General features: G+C 44.9%; 1 protein-coding gene and 1 long non-coding RNA gene across 3 annotated transcripts in view; one reads left to right on the forward strand and one right to left on the reverse strand.

Moving 5' to 3' along the window:
• Positions 1-1,673: 1,673 nt before the first annotated feature.
• On the forward strand, positions 1,674-13,463 carry LOC135574239 (uncharacterized). The gene is made up of 3 exons (XR_010465251.1): positions 1,674-2,168; positions 12,161-12,673; positions 13,377-13,463. It is a non-coding gene; the product is annotated as an uncharacterized LOC135574239 (long non-coding RNA).
• LOC115126847 (butyrophilin subfamily 1 member A1-like) overlaps positions 5,147-15,367 on the reverse strand; it is a 53,637-nt gene continuing 43,416 nt past the window's right edge. Inside the window, exons 2-5 of one of the 2 annotated variants that reach the window (XM_065025202.1) lie at positions 13,259-13,579; positions 12,381-12,665; positions 12,129-12,264; positions 5,147-6,994 (exon numbers count right to left, since the gene is read on the reverse strand). In XM_065025202.1, coding sequence (XP_064881274.1) covers positions 6,976-6,994; positions 12,129-12,264; positions 12,381-12,665; positions 13,259-13,579 — 761 coding nt within the window. In that variant the 3' untranslated portion in view covers positions 5,147-6,975. Of the gene's footprint in view, positions 6,995-12,128; positions 12,265-12,380; positions 12,666-13,195; positions 13,580-15,367 lie in introns of both variants that reach the window. The other variant, XM_065025201.1, reaches the window with a different exon arrangement.

The raw sequence follows: 15,367 nt of genomic DNA on the forward strand, positions 1-15,367 counted from the left end.
TACTGCATCAATACCCTCTACAATAGGGACTGTTACTGCATCAATGCCCCCTACAATAGGGACTGTTACTGCATCAATGCCCCCCTACAATAGGGACTGTTACTGCATCAATGCCCTCTACAATAGGGACTGTTACTGCATCAATACCCTCTACAATAGGGACTGTTACTGCATCAATACCCTCTACAATAGGGACTGTTACTGCATCAATGCCCCCTACAATAGGGACTGTTACTGCATCAATAGGACGCCCTGGAGATTTTGTAACATTCTTTTGTAATTTCTGCAAAGTATAGAAAGTAACAATTTCAGGGTGTTGAACAGCCCAAAAGTGGTGTTATTTTTTGGTGATCTGACCAGAACATAAATACCCATCTAGGACAGTAAATATAGTATTCTGAAATTGGGAAGTGGGGTCACTTCTGAGTTTCTTGTAAAAGGTGTTGTCAAGCAGCTGTCTATGACACTCATTTACATAAACTGTCCTATCCATGAGTACAACCGACCGACTGACTATCGGATTGTAAATCGAGCAAAGCTTGTTTATCATCCGGAGGTAAATGATGGTAAGAGATGTCCTCCTGTTTGTTCTCCTGTAGATTAACACCAAAGAGATTGTGATTGGCTGGCGGTAGAAAATACCTCTTACTTCTAAAAGGAGTCTGAGTATGTGCAGATGCAACAGATGTATATGTGCTCTCCATGCGTTGTGTTTTCTCAAAATAAATCACTTCGGCCAGTGGTCCCAGTTGAGCATAATTTATTTCTGCTGTTGTTAAATGGGAAACAGCATGTTAGTTGTGCAGGACTTAATGATGTTGATGGCTGTCGACGGCATTAATCTGTAGCATGAAGACAACTGTGTTAACAGTGGGCTTATGTGACCATTACATCGGTGTATGCTAGCTAACACACTTATTTACAGTAATCATATGCCAAAGCACATCCCAGAGAGCCCCTCAATCCCTAACAGGTACCATATACCCACACATGTATAAATCAGTAACGTACAGCTAACTTGTACACATTGTAAAATAGAAAACAGTATTCAGAGTGTGACCTCCCCATTGCATCACATTTTCATACTGGGGAGACCTGACCTTCGATCTGCCCCTATCTGCAAGCGGGGCCAATCACAACACACCTATTGTCATCAGAGTTGAACTAACCAATAAGAATGCTTGAACATTAAATACACATTTCTTTACAGGCAAGTGGAAACATAACCAACCCTGTTACACAGGTGAGAAACCAACATGTTCAGCTGAAATATCATGATTTGGGGATCTTAAATATTCCCTTAAACGGATGTTTCTAAATAAATAAAAAACGTAACTTAGACATGTCTATCTTGTGGGATTCTGTATTTTACATTATAGCCATTACCATATATATATGATTAAATATTATCTGATGTTGGCTGTGTGAAGTATCTTAGACATGTCAATCTTCACATCGAAATCGTTGCACTGAGTTGTAGACACAAAATATAAGCCATTACAGGCTGTTGCTGAGTAATGGTGTGAGAGCACGAGTTATTGGTTTCCCGGCCTGTAAAATAGTAAAAATAGCACGTGGGTAAACACCCCTAACGCAGTACCGACCGCTGGGTGTTGACCAATCATATCGAGTGGTTCCCATGACGAATTTGACGCTATGCGACATTCTTCAGCAGAGAGGGAGGAGGGACAGACTGCATTATACCAAGGAGACTCCCTGCTACAGACAGGAGAGGAGACGATGAAACAGTGGCCTCTTTTTCACCTGACTCCTTGCCGAGTTGTATGAACTAGATCCGTGCACTTTGACTCATTAAAACTGTCTTTTGTTACAACTGAAATCCACTCTGTCCAGCGTCCATGATTTGGTTCCCGGCCTGTAAACGTGGGCTTCCGAACGCAAGTATCGAGTGGGGAAATTCTTCAGCAGAGGGAAGGGCTGGTCGACTGCATTATACCAAGGATACAGACAGGGGGAGACTGACTATACGACCGTGTGTTTGCTGCAGCTCAGCGGTTTCAGGTCAATGTATCCTGTCACGCTGATATGTTGACATGATCCTATAGTTCTACATGACTTCTGTCTTTAACCGGACAATATGAGGATTTATTCCGTCTGCATGTTGTGTTTACTAATTATTATATCATCAACAGCAAGTGACACAGGCGGTAAGTACGTTTTCTAGCTAGTGATAATGTGGGTTTTGCAGTTGTAACGTTACTTTCTACAACACAGGATCTGTAGAGTGGAACCGGGTTGGGTCAAACAACGAATACCAAGTCGTATAGCGGCAGAGTAAGATACCAGGTAAAGAGTGGGACATTTAGTTACGTTTTTCTCTCACCACGTTTATTCCGGAAAATGTCTGTCCTCACTCTGATAGTTATGGACAAACATGAATAAAGGTACGTGGTGAGTTGATGCCTATTCGTCAACTAGTTGAATTGATCGTGATACTTGTTTGAATGTTAAATTACGAGACGGAGGCGTTGACGCGAGTAACCAGTCTTGTTCAGTACGTTACAATCTGGGCATCAATTCAATTCAAGGGCTTTATTGGTATGGGAAACATGTGTTAACATTGCCAAACCAAGTGAGGTAGATAATATATATAAAGTGAAATAAACAATACAAATTAACAGTAAACATTACACATAGAGAAGTTTCAAAACAATAAAGACATTACAAATGTCATATTATATATATATATGTGTGTTTTAACGATATATATACATTGCCTTGCGAAAGTATTCGGCCCCCTTGAAGATATAAAACTGTATTTTTTTGTGAAGAATCAACAACAAGTGGGACACAATCATGAAGTGGAACGATCATGGGCCTCTTGGCTGCATCTCTGATCAGTCTTCTCCTTGTATGAGCTGAAAGTTTAGAGGGACGGGTAGATTTGCAGTGGTCTGATACTCCTTCCATTTCAATATTATCGCTTGCTCCTTGGGATGTTTAAAGCTTGGGAAATCTTTTTGTATCCAAATCGGGCTTTAAACTTCTTCACAACAGTATCTCGGACCTGCCTGGTGTGTTCCTTGTTCTTCATGATGCTCTCTGCGCTTTTAACGGACCTCTGAGACTATCACAGTGCAGGTGCATTTATACGGAGACTTGATTACACACAGGTGGATTGTATTTATCATCATTAGTCATTTAGGTCAACATTGGATCATTCAGAGATCCTCACTGAACTTCTGGAGAGAGTTTGCTGCACTGAAAGTAAAGGGGCTGAATAATTTTGCACGCCCAATTTTTCAGTTTTTGATTTGTTAAAAAAGTTTGAAATATCCAATAAATGTCGTTCCACTTCATGATTGTGTCCCACTTGTTGTTGATTCTTCACAAAAAAATACAGTTTTATATCTTTATGTTTGAAGCCTGAAATGTGGCAAAAGGTCGCAAAGTTCAAGGGGGCCGAATACTTTCGCAAGGCACTGTATATACAGTGTTTTAACAATGTATGTATGTATGTATATATATATATACAGTGTTTTAACAGTGTTACAGTGTTATATATATATACATTGTTAAAACACACATATATATATATATATAATATGACATTTGTAATGTCTTTATTGTTTTATATATATATATATATATATATACAGTGTTTTAACAATGTACAAATGGTTAAAGGACACAAGATAAAATAAATAAACATAAATATGGGTTGTATTTACAATGGTGTGTGTTCTTCGCTGGTTGCCCTTTTCTCGTGGCAACAGGTCACAAATCTTGCTGCTGTGATGGAAAAACGGTGGTATTTCACCCAGTAGATATGGGAGTTTATCAAAATTGGATTTGTTTTCGAATTCTTTGTGGATCTGTGTAATCTGAGGGAAATATGTCTCTCTAATATGGTCATACATTGGGCAGGAGGTTAGGAAGTGCAGCTCAGTTTCCACCTCATTTTATGGGCAGTGAGCACATAGCCTGTCTTCTCTTGAGAGCCATGTCTGCCTACGGCGGCCTTTCTCAATAGCAAGGCTATGCTCACTGAGTCTGTACATAGTCAAAGCTTTCCTTAATTTTGGGTCAGTCACAGTGGTCAGGTATTCTGCCGCTGTGTACTCTCTGTGTAGGGCCAAATAGCATTCTAGTTTGCTCTGTTTTTTTGTTAATTCTTTCCAATGCAGAAGCCTGGGTTTGGTCTCACTTCCTGATTGGTATTATATTACTAAAAGGTCCAGAAGCCTGGGGTTGGTCTCACTTCCTGATTGGTATTATATTACTAAAAGGTCCAGAAGCCTGGGGTTGGTCTCACTTCCTGATTGGTATTATATTACTAAAAGGTCCAGAAGCCTGGGGTTGGTCTCACTTCCTGATTGGTATTATATTACTAAAAGGTCCAGAAGCCTGGGGTTGGTCTCACTTCCTGATTGCTATTATATTATTAAAAGGTCCTGAAGCCTGGGGTTGGTCTCACTTCCTGATTGGTATTATATTATTAAAAGGTCCAGAAGCCTGGGGTTGGTCTCACTTCCTGATTGGTATTATATTACTAAAAGGTCCAGAAGCCTGGGGTTGGTCTCACTTCCTGATTGCTATTATATTATTAAAAGGTCCAGAAGCCTGGGGTTGGTCCATCTGCATTTATCCCACTGGACACTTCCTGATTGGTATTAACAGATTATAAATAATGACTAGTTATTATTCACTCTAAAATGAGATGTTCTCACTTATATGATACAATCTGGTCATTTTCCCGTTCTCTCTGTTGTGTAGTGATGGTCATTCAGTCTTCTGTGAGCCGGATCCTTTGTCTCGGTTCACCTAAAAAGAGACGTTCATTCGGCTCCCGAACGGCTGTTCGTTCAGTATGGTTTAGAAATGGAAAAAACATGACAAAAGTATATACAAATTCTAAAACGTTGACTACCATTATGTCAGATGGTGAAATGAAACATTTTTTTTTTACCTGACCAAATTATTAGATGGCCTGCAACAACAAACATGGCCTGAAATAGCTGATCCTTTCACTATATGATGTGTATTGAGACATTTACACACAGAAAGGAAATGTGTGGACCAGAATGTGGCGCTCTTCTCTCCTCTCTAAACTGTTCTTGCACTGAGGAAATACCATCAGAGAATTTTAAAAAAATGAATTCATACAAATCATTGAACCAAAAGGAACCTTTCAATCACATTTTATTTCACCTTTATTTTGAGTCATGCTGAGACAAAGGTCTCTTTTCCAGGTGAGCCCTGTACAGCACCACAATACAATAAACACATGACACCTTCAGATAAATATAATTATACACTACAATACACGAACATATAAAACAGACAGGCTTCAGAGTGGCTCAGTGGTCTAAGACACTGCATCTCAGAACAAGAGGTGTCACTACAGTACCTGGTTCGAATCCAGGCTGTATCACATCCGGCTGTGCTTGAGAGTCCCATAAGAATTTGTTCTTAGCGGGCTTGACTAGTTAAATAAAAGTAACAATTAAAAAAACAATAAAGAGCTAGTGCATTGTTGAATATTCCAAACGTAAAGAAACCAAAGGCTGATTTACCTAAATCTCTAGACCCCAAATGAAATATCTAAAACAGTGTCATACTTGAGTAAAATTAAAGATGCATTTTAATAGAAAATTACTCAATAAAATACTTACTTGAGTAAAAGTCTAAAAGTATTTGGTTTTAAATACTTTTTTTTTTTTTTAAGTATCAAAAGTAAAAATAAGAATGTAACGAGAATGTGACTTGGGTGTCACGGAAAATGTATGGAGTAAAAAGTGCATTATTTTCATTAGGAATGAAGTGGAGTAAAAGTAAACGTTGTCAAATATAAATAGTAATATAAACATAAATAGTACAGAAAAACTAGGCGCTAATACATCCAGTGTTTATATGCCAGTAATTAATGTATGGGTACTATCCATACTGCTTATCCTGTTTATCTATCCCCTTGGCATAGTTCTGGGTACAGAACAGTATTCAGGCCTTCCATTGGTGGTTGTGTCTAAGATGGCTACCAGGCGATCATTCTTACACAACCAGTATGGCCGATCGGGGAAGTCATCACACCCGGTCACTTCCTCATACGAACCTCTACCAAGATGGCTGTCTGTTTACATATTAGCATTGTTAGCCACACAGCATGCTAACTCGCTACCACTAATGGTGCTGGTTTTATTATTGCTATATATTCAGCCTGCTAGCCTAGCGTGCTAAGTTATTACCTTTGCTAGCTGTATATATTGTGTGCTAAGTTTATCATATAAGCCCATAGCGAACACCTTACTACATAGAGCCATGGGGCGGCAGAGAAAAGCGTTGGGCCAGTAAACGAAAGGTTGCTGGATCGAATCCCCCAGCTGCATTCAGAAAGTATTTACAACCTTATTCTAAAATGGATTAAATACTCTTTTTTTTTCAATCTACACACAATTCCCCATAATGACAAAGCAAAAACAGGTTTTAGACATTTTTTGCAAAAAAAAAAAATCATATTTACAGTATTCAGACCCTTTACTCAGTACTTCATTGAAGCACCTTTGGCAGCGTTTACAGACTTGAGTCTTCCTGGGTGTGACGCTACAATCTTGGCACACCTGTATTTGGGGAGTTTCTCCCATTCTTCTCTAGTCTACGTTTAAGGTAATAGATAAGAGCACCTGGTGATTTTGGCAGTGCCCCTCCAACAAGATGAAAAGTCTGCCAATGTCCCCTTGAGCAAGGCACTTAACCCGAATTGTTCCTGTAAATTGCTCTGGATAAGAGCGTCTCCTAAATTTACTCAAATGTAAATATATGCATATTCCTATGTAGTCATAGTTAAGGTCCTTGTAACTCCAGGATAGTGGGTTTGATTCCTGGGACCATCCAAACATGTCTGTTAAATGGCATATAGAACTATTATTATAGATCATTTCACATCATCTAAACCAATGACAGACTGGGATTCACTGGTCTCATCTTCCTCATTCTTCGTCGTCTCCTTGTTCTTCATTACTGACGTCCACGGTTCCTGTTTAAACGGGAGACAGGATTAGAACAGAACTGTCTAATAGAACCTCACATGATCAGTCAACTAACAGAACTGTCTAATAGCACCTCACATGATCAGTCAACTAACAGAACTGTCTAATAGAACCTCACATGATCAGTCAACTAACAGAACTGTCTAATAGAATCTCACATGAACACAGTCAACTAACAGAACTGTCTAATAGAACCTCACATGATCAGTCAACTAACAGAACTGTCTAATAGAACCTCACATGAACACAGTCAACTAACAGAACTGTCTAATAGCACCTCACATGAACACAGTCAACTAACAGAACTGTCTAATAGAACCTCACATGATCAGTGGTCCCCTATTGGCCGTGTAGACCAGTGGTGCCCTATTGGCCGTGTAGACCAGTGGTCCCCTATAGACCAGTGGTCCCCTATAGACCAGTGGTCACCTATTGACCGTGTAGACCAGTGGTCACCTATTGACCGTGTAGACCAGTGGTCCCCTATTGACCGTGTAGACCAGGTGTCCCCTATTGACCGTGTAGACCAGTGGTCCCCTATTGACCGTGTAGACCACTGGTCCCCTATAGACCGTGTAGACCAGTGGTCCCCTATAGACCAGTGGTCCCCTATTGACCGTGTAGACCAGTGGTCCCCTATTGACCGTGTAGAACAGTGGTCCCCTATTGACCGTGTAGACCAGTGGTCCCCTATAGACAGTGTAGACCAGTGGTCCCCTATAGACCAGTGGTCCCCTATAGACCGTGTCGACCAGTGGTCCCCTATAGACCGTGTAGACCAGTGGTCCCCTATTGACCGTGTAGACCAGTGGTCCCCTATTGACCAGTGGTCCCCTATTGACCGTGTAGACCAGTGGTCCCCTATTGACCAGTGGTCCCCTATTGACCGTGTAGACCAGTGGTCCCCTATAGACCGTGTAGACCAGTGGTCCCCTATAGACCGTGTAGACCAGTGGTCCCCTATTGACCGTGTAGACCAGTGGTCCCCTATAGACCGTGTAGACCAGTGGTCCCCTATAGACCGTGTAGACCAGTGGCCCCCTATAGACCAGTGGTCCCCTATTGACCGTGTAGACCAGTGGTCCCCTATTGACCAGTGGCCCCCTATAGACCAGTGGTCACCTATTGACCGTGTAGACCAGTGGTCCCCTATTGACCAGTGGTCCCCTATAGACCATGTAGACCAGTGGTCCCCTATAGACCGTGTAGACCAGTGGTCCCCTATAGATCAGTGGTCCCCTATTGACCGTGTAGACCAGTGGTCCCCTATAGACCGTGTAGACCAGTGGTCCCCTATAGACCGTGTAGACCAGTGGTCCCCTATAGACCGTGTAGACCAGTGGTCCCCTATAGACCGTGTAGACCAGTGGTCCCCTATAGACCGTGTAGACCAGTGGTCCCCTATAGACCGTGTAGACCAGTGGTCCCCTATAGACCAGTGGTCCCCTATAGACCAGTGGTCCCCTATTGACCGTGTAGACCAGTGGTCCCCTATAGACCAGTGGTCCCCTATAGACCGTGTAGACCAGTGGTCCCCTATAGACCGTGTAGACCAGTGGTCCCCTATAGACCGTGTAGACCAGTGGTCCCCTATAGACCGTGTAGACCAGTGGTCCCCTATAGACCGTGTAGACCAGTGGTCCCCTATAGACCGTGTAGACCAGTGGTCCCCTATTGACCGTGTAGACCAGTGGTCCCCTATTGACCGTGTAGACCAGTGGTCCCCTATTGACCGTGTAGACCAGTGCTCCCCTGTAGACCAGTGGTCCCCTGTAGACCAGTGGTCCCCTGTAGACCAGTGGTCCCCTGTAGACCAGTGGTCCCATATAGACCAGTGGTCCCGTGTAGACCAGTGGTCCCATGTAGACCAGTGGTCCCCTATAGACCGTGTAGACCAGTGGTCCCCTATAGACCGTGTAGACCAGTGGTCCCCTATAGACTGTGTAGACCAGTGGTCCCCTATAGACCGTGTAGACCAGTGGCCCCCTATAGACCAGTGGTCCCCTATTGACCGTGTAGACCAGTGGTCCCCTATTGACCAGTGGCCCCCTATAGACCAGTGGCCCCCTATAGACCGTGTAGACCAGTGGTCCCCTATTGACCAGTGGTCCCCTATTGACCAGTGGTCCCCTATAGACCGTGTAGACCAGTGGTCCCCTATAGACCGTGTAGACCAGTGGTCCCCTATAGACCAGTGGTCCCCTATTGACCGTGTAGACCAGTGGTCCCCTATAGACCGTGTAGACCAGTGGTCCCCTATAGACCAGTGGTCCCCTATAGACCGTGTAGACCAGTGGTCCCCTATAGACCGTGTAGACCAGTGGTCCCCTATAGACCGTGTAGACCAGTGGTCCCCTATAGACCGTGTAGACCAGTGGTCCCCTATAGACCAGTGGTCCCCTATTGACCGTGTAGACCAGTGGTCCCCTATAGACCAGTGGTCCCCTATAGACCGTGTAGACCAGTGGTCCCCTATAGACCGTGTAGACCAGTGGTCCCCTATAGACCGTGTAGACCAGTGGTCCCCTATAGACCGTGTAGACCAGTGGTCCCCTATTGACCGTGTAGACCAGTGGTCCCCTATAGACCGTGTAGACCAGTGGTCCCCTATAGACCGTGTAGACCAGTGGCCCCCTATAGACCAGTGGTCCCCTATTGACCGTGTAGACCAGTGGTCCCCTATTGACCAGTGGCCCCCTATAGACCAGTGGTCACCTATTGACCGTGTAGACCAGTGGTCCCCTATTGACCAGTGGTCCCCTATAGACCAGTGGTCACCTATAGACCGTGTAGACCAGTGGTCCCCTATAGACCGTGTAGACCAGTGGTCCCCTATAGACCAGTGGTCCCCTATTGACCGTGTAGACCAGTGGTCCCCTATAGACCGTGTAGACCAGTGGTCCCCTATAGACCGTGTAGACCAGTGGTCCCCTATAGACCGTGTAGACCAGTGGTCCCCTATAGACCGTGTAGACCAGTGGTCCCCTATAGACCGTGTAGACCAGTGGTCCCCTATAGACCGTGTAGACCAGTGGTCCCCTATAGACCGTGTAGACCAGTGGTCCCCTATTGACCGTGTAGACCAGTGGTCCCCTATTGACCGTGTAGACCAGTGGTCCCCTATTGACCGTGTAGACCAGTGGTCCCCTATAGACCGTGTAGACCAGTGGTCCCCTATAGACCGTGTAGACCAGTGGTCCCCTATAGACCGTGTAGACCAGTGGTCCCCTATAGACCGTGTAGACCAGTGGTCCCCTATAGACCGTGTAGACCAGTGGTCCCCTATATACCAGTGGTCCCCTGTAGACCAGTGGTCCCCTATAGACCAGTGGTCCCCTATAGACCGTGTAGACCAGTGGTCCCCTATAGACCGTGTAGACCAGTGGTCCCCTATAGACCGTGTAGACCAGTGGTCCCCTATTGACCGTGTAGACCAGTGGTCCCCTATTGACCGTGTAGACCAGTGGTCCCCTATAGACCAGTGCTCCCCTGTAGACCAGTGGTCCCCTGTAGACCAGTGGTCCCCTGTAGACCAGTGGTCCCCTATAGACCAGTGGTCCCGTGTAGACCAGTGGTCCCCTGTAGACCAGTGGTCCCCTATAGACCGTGTAGACCAGTGGTCCCCTATAGACCGTGTAGACCAGTGGTCCCCTATAGACCGTGTAGACCAGTGGTCCCCTATAGACCGTGTAGACCAGTGGTCCCCTATAGACCGTGTAGACCAGTGGCCCCCTATAGACCAGTGGTCCCCTATTGACCGTGTAGACCAGTGGCCCCCTATAGACCAGTGGTCACCTATTGACCGTGTAGACCAGTGGTCCCCTATTGACCAGTGGTCCCCTATTGACCAGTGGTCCCCTATAGACCGTGTAGACCAGTGGTCCCCTATAGACCGTGTAGACCAGTGGTCCCCTATAGACCAGTGGTCCCCTATTGACCGTGTAGACCAGTGGTCCCCTATAGACCGTGTAGACCAGTGGTCCCCTATAGACCCGTGTAGACCAGTGGTCCCCTATAGACCGTGTAGACCAGTGGTCCCTATAGACCGTGTAGACCAGTGGTCCCCTATAGACCGTGTAGACCAGTGGTCCCCTATAGACCAGTGGTCCCCTATTGACCGTGTAGACCAGTGGTCCCCTATAGACCGTGTAGACCAGTGGTCCCCTATAGACCGTGTAGACCAGTGGTCCCCTATAGACCGTGTAGACCAGTGGTCCCCTATAGACCGTGTAGACCAGTGGTCCCCTATAGACCAGTGGTCCCCTATTGACCGTGTAGACCAGTGGTCCCCTATAGACCGTGTAGACCAGTGGTCCCCTATAGACCGTGTAGACCAGTGGTCCCCTATAGACCGTGTAGACCAGTGGCCCCCTATAGACCAGTGGTCCCCTATTGACCGTGTAGACCAGTGGTCCCCTATTGACCAGTGGCCCCCTATAGACCAGTGGTCACCTATTGACCGTGTAGACCAGTGGTCCCCTATTGACCAGTGGTCCCCTATAGACCGTGTAGACCAGTGGTCCCCTATAGACCGTGTAGACCAGTGGTCCCCTATAGACCAGTGGTCCCCTATAGACCGTGTAGACCAGTGGTCCCCTATAGACCGTGTAGACCAGTGGTCCCCTATAGACCGTGTAGACCAGTGGTCCCCTATAGACCGTGTAGACCAGTGGTCCCCTATAGACCGTGTAGACCAGTGGTCCCCTATAGACCGTGTAGACCAGTGGTCCCCTATAGACCGTGTAGACCAGTGGTCACCAACCTTCTGTCAACATCTCTACCACTCAGATTCTCTTTTAAACAGGACTTCAGAAACAAAAGCAACATTAAATTAAAAACAGCGATGAGGTTAGTGCAGTAGGATAATACAGTATCACTGCATATTGGATAAGCTTGAATTGCCCTTCCAATGTTGTTCTTCTCAGCTTTATCCTTGGGTTTTATACAGAAATGTTTGGTGACTAGGAATGGCTTGGAGATGGACCAGTCAATCACGATCGACCGGTTGGTGACCACCGATGTAGACAGACATGACTTTCCTCTCTCTTTAGGTTGATTAATATATTATAACAACTCCACCACAGAACACTACCACACCAGGAAGTAACTCCCATGACTTACTTGATGGTCAATATCCCTTTTCTTATCAACAGGTAGAGACCTCCAGCTCCAACTCCAACTCCAGCTAAATAAACGACAGGAACTGCTACAAGAACTGTCAGCCAGCAGGAATGACACGTCTTAGGAAACATCTGATCTGAAACACAGGAAGTAGAATTATTACAATACCTAATGCTTATTACACATGAAAGGACTTTTAAACAGGATTTACTTAACAGATAGTGCCTTCATTCAAATATCCAAAACTCTCACCTGGAACATGAACCTGTCTCTCCTTCATGTGTTTGATCTCCAACTGTTGAACGCGACAGGTGAAGGTGTTGTTGTCAGAGTTCGGGACGGTGACATGGCTTGTCACAGTGTAGCAGCCTTCACGGTCTCTGGACGTCTCTGTAGGTCCAGCAGCAGGGAGGACACGTCCCTGAGCGTCAAACCACTCCATGACAGGCTCTGGGTAGCAGCCTTCAGCCTCACACCGCAGGACCACCTCATCGCCTTCCATTCCCCCAATGATGATAACTGGTCTGGACACAGCACCTATACAGGTACACAGATATACCGCGGCTTTCAGCCAATCAGCATTCAGGGCTCAAACCACCTAGTTTATAATGTTTGTGATATCAGACCGTATACCACAGCTTTCAGCCAATCAGCATTCAGGGCTCAAACCACCTAGTTTATAATGTTTGTGATATCAGACCGTATACCACAGGTATGACAAAACAGTACTTTTTAACTGTTCTGTTACCTTGGTAACCAGTTTACAACAGCAATAAGGCAACACCGGGTTAGTAGTATATGGCCAATATACCCCGGCTAATGGCTGTATCGTGCATAAGGACAGGCCATAGCCGTGATATATCGGCCATATACCACACACCCCCGGGCCTTATTGCTTAAATATAACACAAGGGTTTGTTGATATTCTTGGACCTTTAAATTAAAAGAGGAACTAACAATAGATCACAGCATTGTACATGGACTTGGGTTAAGGTAAGTATGTAGTCTAACCAATCTACAGTATGTAACTAATACTCATCATGCAATGGATTTGACATTGAACTCACCCCTGATTTCATGAGATCTGTCTCTTAAGGGGGTTTGGATGGTCAGCAGGTGTGTTGACTCACCAACAAGGAGTTGAATGATGGTTTTCTGGTGGTTCAGCAGTGGAATGTAACAGGTGTAGTTTCCAGCATCAGAGAGTTTCACTCTGGTCAACTTTAAACTAGTGTTGCCGTTCTCTAGTTCTTCTGTAAACAGTGACGTCCTTCCGCTGAAGACTGGATTCTGGAGCACAAGATCGTCCTTCTCATCTCTGTAAAGATGGACCTCTTTTGGTTTTAGGTCCGGTCTCTGCCACTCTATTGACTGATGCACAGCACTGACTGTGTGTCTCAGGGTGCAAGGCAGGATGACGTCATCACCAACTAAGGCCACAATGGGTTGAACTGTCCGTGAGAAAAACAGATTACAGATTCATATACTTTGAGACAAAGCAAGACATATGCCTACTGAATGTTGAGCAGGTGGACAGTGACTCCCACAACAGCTAAGGTCATTTGAACCATGAAATGGTCCATGAACATTGACTAACATCAAAACTACAAATGTGAACTTTACTCTCATACACAATTGAATAAAGCGTCTCACTAAATAGTAGGGATCAGTTAGAACAATCGGTTTATTGATGAGTTGATCGGAGGTGTTTGAATCAATCACAGATATGAAAAAGGCTGCATTTCCACAGACAGCTGATCTCTCTTTAGTGAGAGCTTTCACATGATGCTAGGCGACCTCAGGAGACACTTTTAAAAGGTCCAATCTGAATATCAAATCATTTCTGGGTAAATATTAAGTACGTTATTCTGACTGTTTTCACTCCATGTGATCTCATCTCGGTACCTAATGGCAGTCAGGCTACCTCTGGCGAGCACATGGAGGGCTGTGCGGCCCCCCAAAGAAATGCCACCCCACACCATGACTGACCCACCGCCAAACCGGTCATGCTGGAGGATGTTGCAGGCAGCAGAACGTTCTCCACGGCATTTCCAGACTGTCACATGTGCTCAGTGTGAACCTGCTTTCATCTGTGAAGAGCACAGGGCGCCAGTGGCGATTTGCCAATCTTGGTGTTCTCTGGCAAATGACAAACGTCCTGCACGGTGTTGAGCTGTAAGCACAACCCCCACCTCTGCACGTCGGGCCTTCATACCACCCTCATGGAGTCTGCTCAAATGGTCAGAAACAGACATATTTGTCATTTTGCAGGGCTCTGGCAGTGCTCCTCCTTGCACAAAGGCGGAGGTAGCTGTCCTGCTGCTGGGTTGTTGCCCTCCTACGGCCTCCTCCACATCTCCTGATGTACTGGCCTGTCTCCTGGTAGCGCCTCCATGCTCTGGACACTACACTGACAGACACAGCAAACCTTCTTGCCACAGCTGGCATTGATGTGCCATCCTGGATGAGCTGCACTACCTGAGCCACTTGTGTGAGTTGTAGAATCCGTCTCATGCTACCACTAGAGTGAAAGCACCCCCAGCATTCAAAAGTGACCAAAACATCAGCCAGGAAACATAGGAACTGAGAAGTGGTCTGTGGTCACCAACTGCAGAACCACTCCTTAATTGGGGGTGTCTTGCTAATTGACAATACATTTCACATGCTGTTGTGCAAATGGAATAAACCACATGTGAAATTTATTGTCAATCAGTGTTGCTTCCTAAGTGGACAGTTTGATTTCACAGAAGTGTGATTGACTTGGAGTTACATTGTGTTGTGTAAGTGTTCCCTTTATTTTTTTGAGCAGTATTGTTAAGGGAATTTTAAATTCTGATTTGGAAATAGAGGAATTTAGAATTCCTTCAAGTATATACAGTGCCTTGCGAAAGTATTCGGCCCCCTTGAACTTTGCGACCTTTTGCCACATTTCAGGCTTCAAACATAAAGATATTAAACTGTATTTTTTTGTGAAGAATCAACAACAAGTGGGACACAATCATGAAGTGGAACGACATTTATTGGATATTTCAAACTTTTTTTTAAAAATTAAATAAAAAGAAATACTTCAAAGAAAAAGTATGGATACCAAAATTACCTCGATGAATTATGAAGCCTTTGTGCTTTTTTTTGTCAGAACATAAATGCTTAAAACATTGTTTTAAAAAGTGATGTTTTAAATAAAAACAAATGACAAAACGCCATTCCTTCCCCAATAGGCTGGACAGGTGTAATGAAAG

This window comes from Oncorhynchus nerka, linkage group LG12, assembly GCF_034236695.1.
Source record: "Oncorhynchus nerka isolate Pitt River linkage group LG12, Oner_Uvic_2.0, whole genome shotgun sequence".
In the NCBI taxonomy this organism is placed as follows: Eukaryota; Metazoa; Chordata; class Actinopteri; order Salmoniformes; family Salmonidae; genus Oncorhynchus; species Oncorhynchus nerka.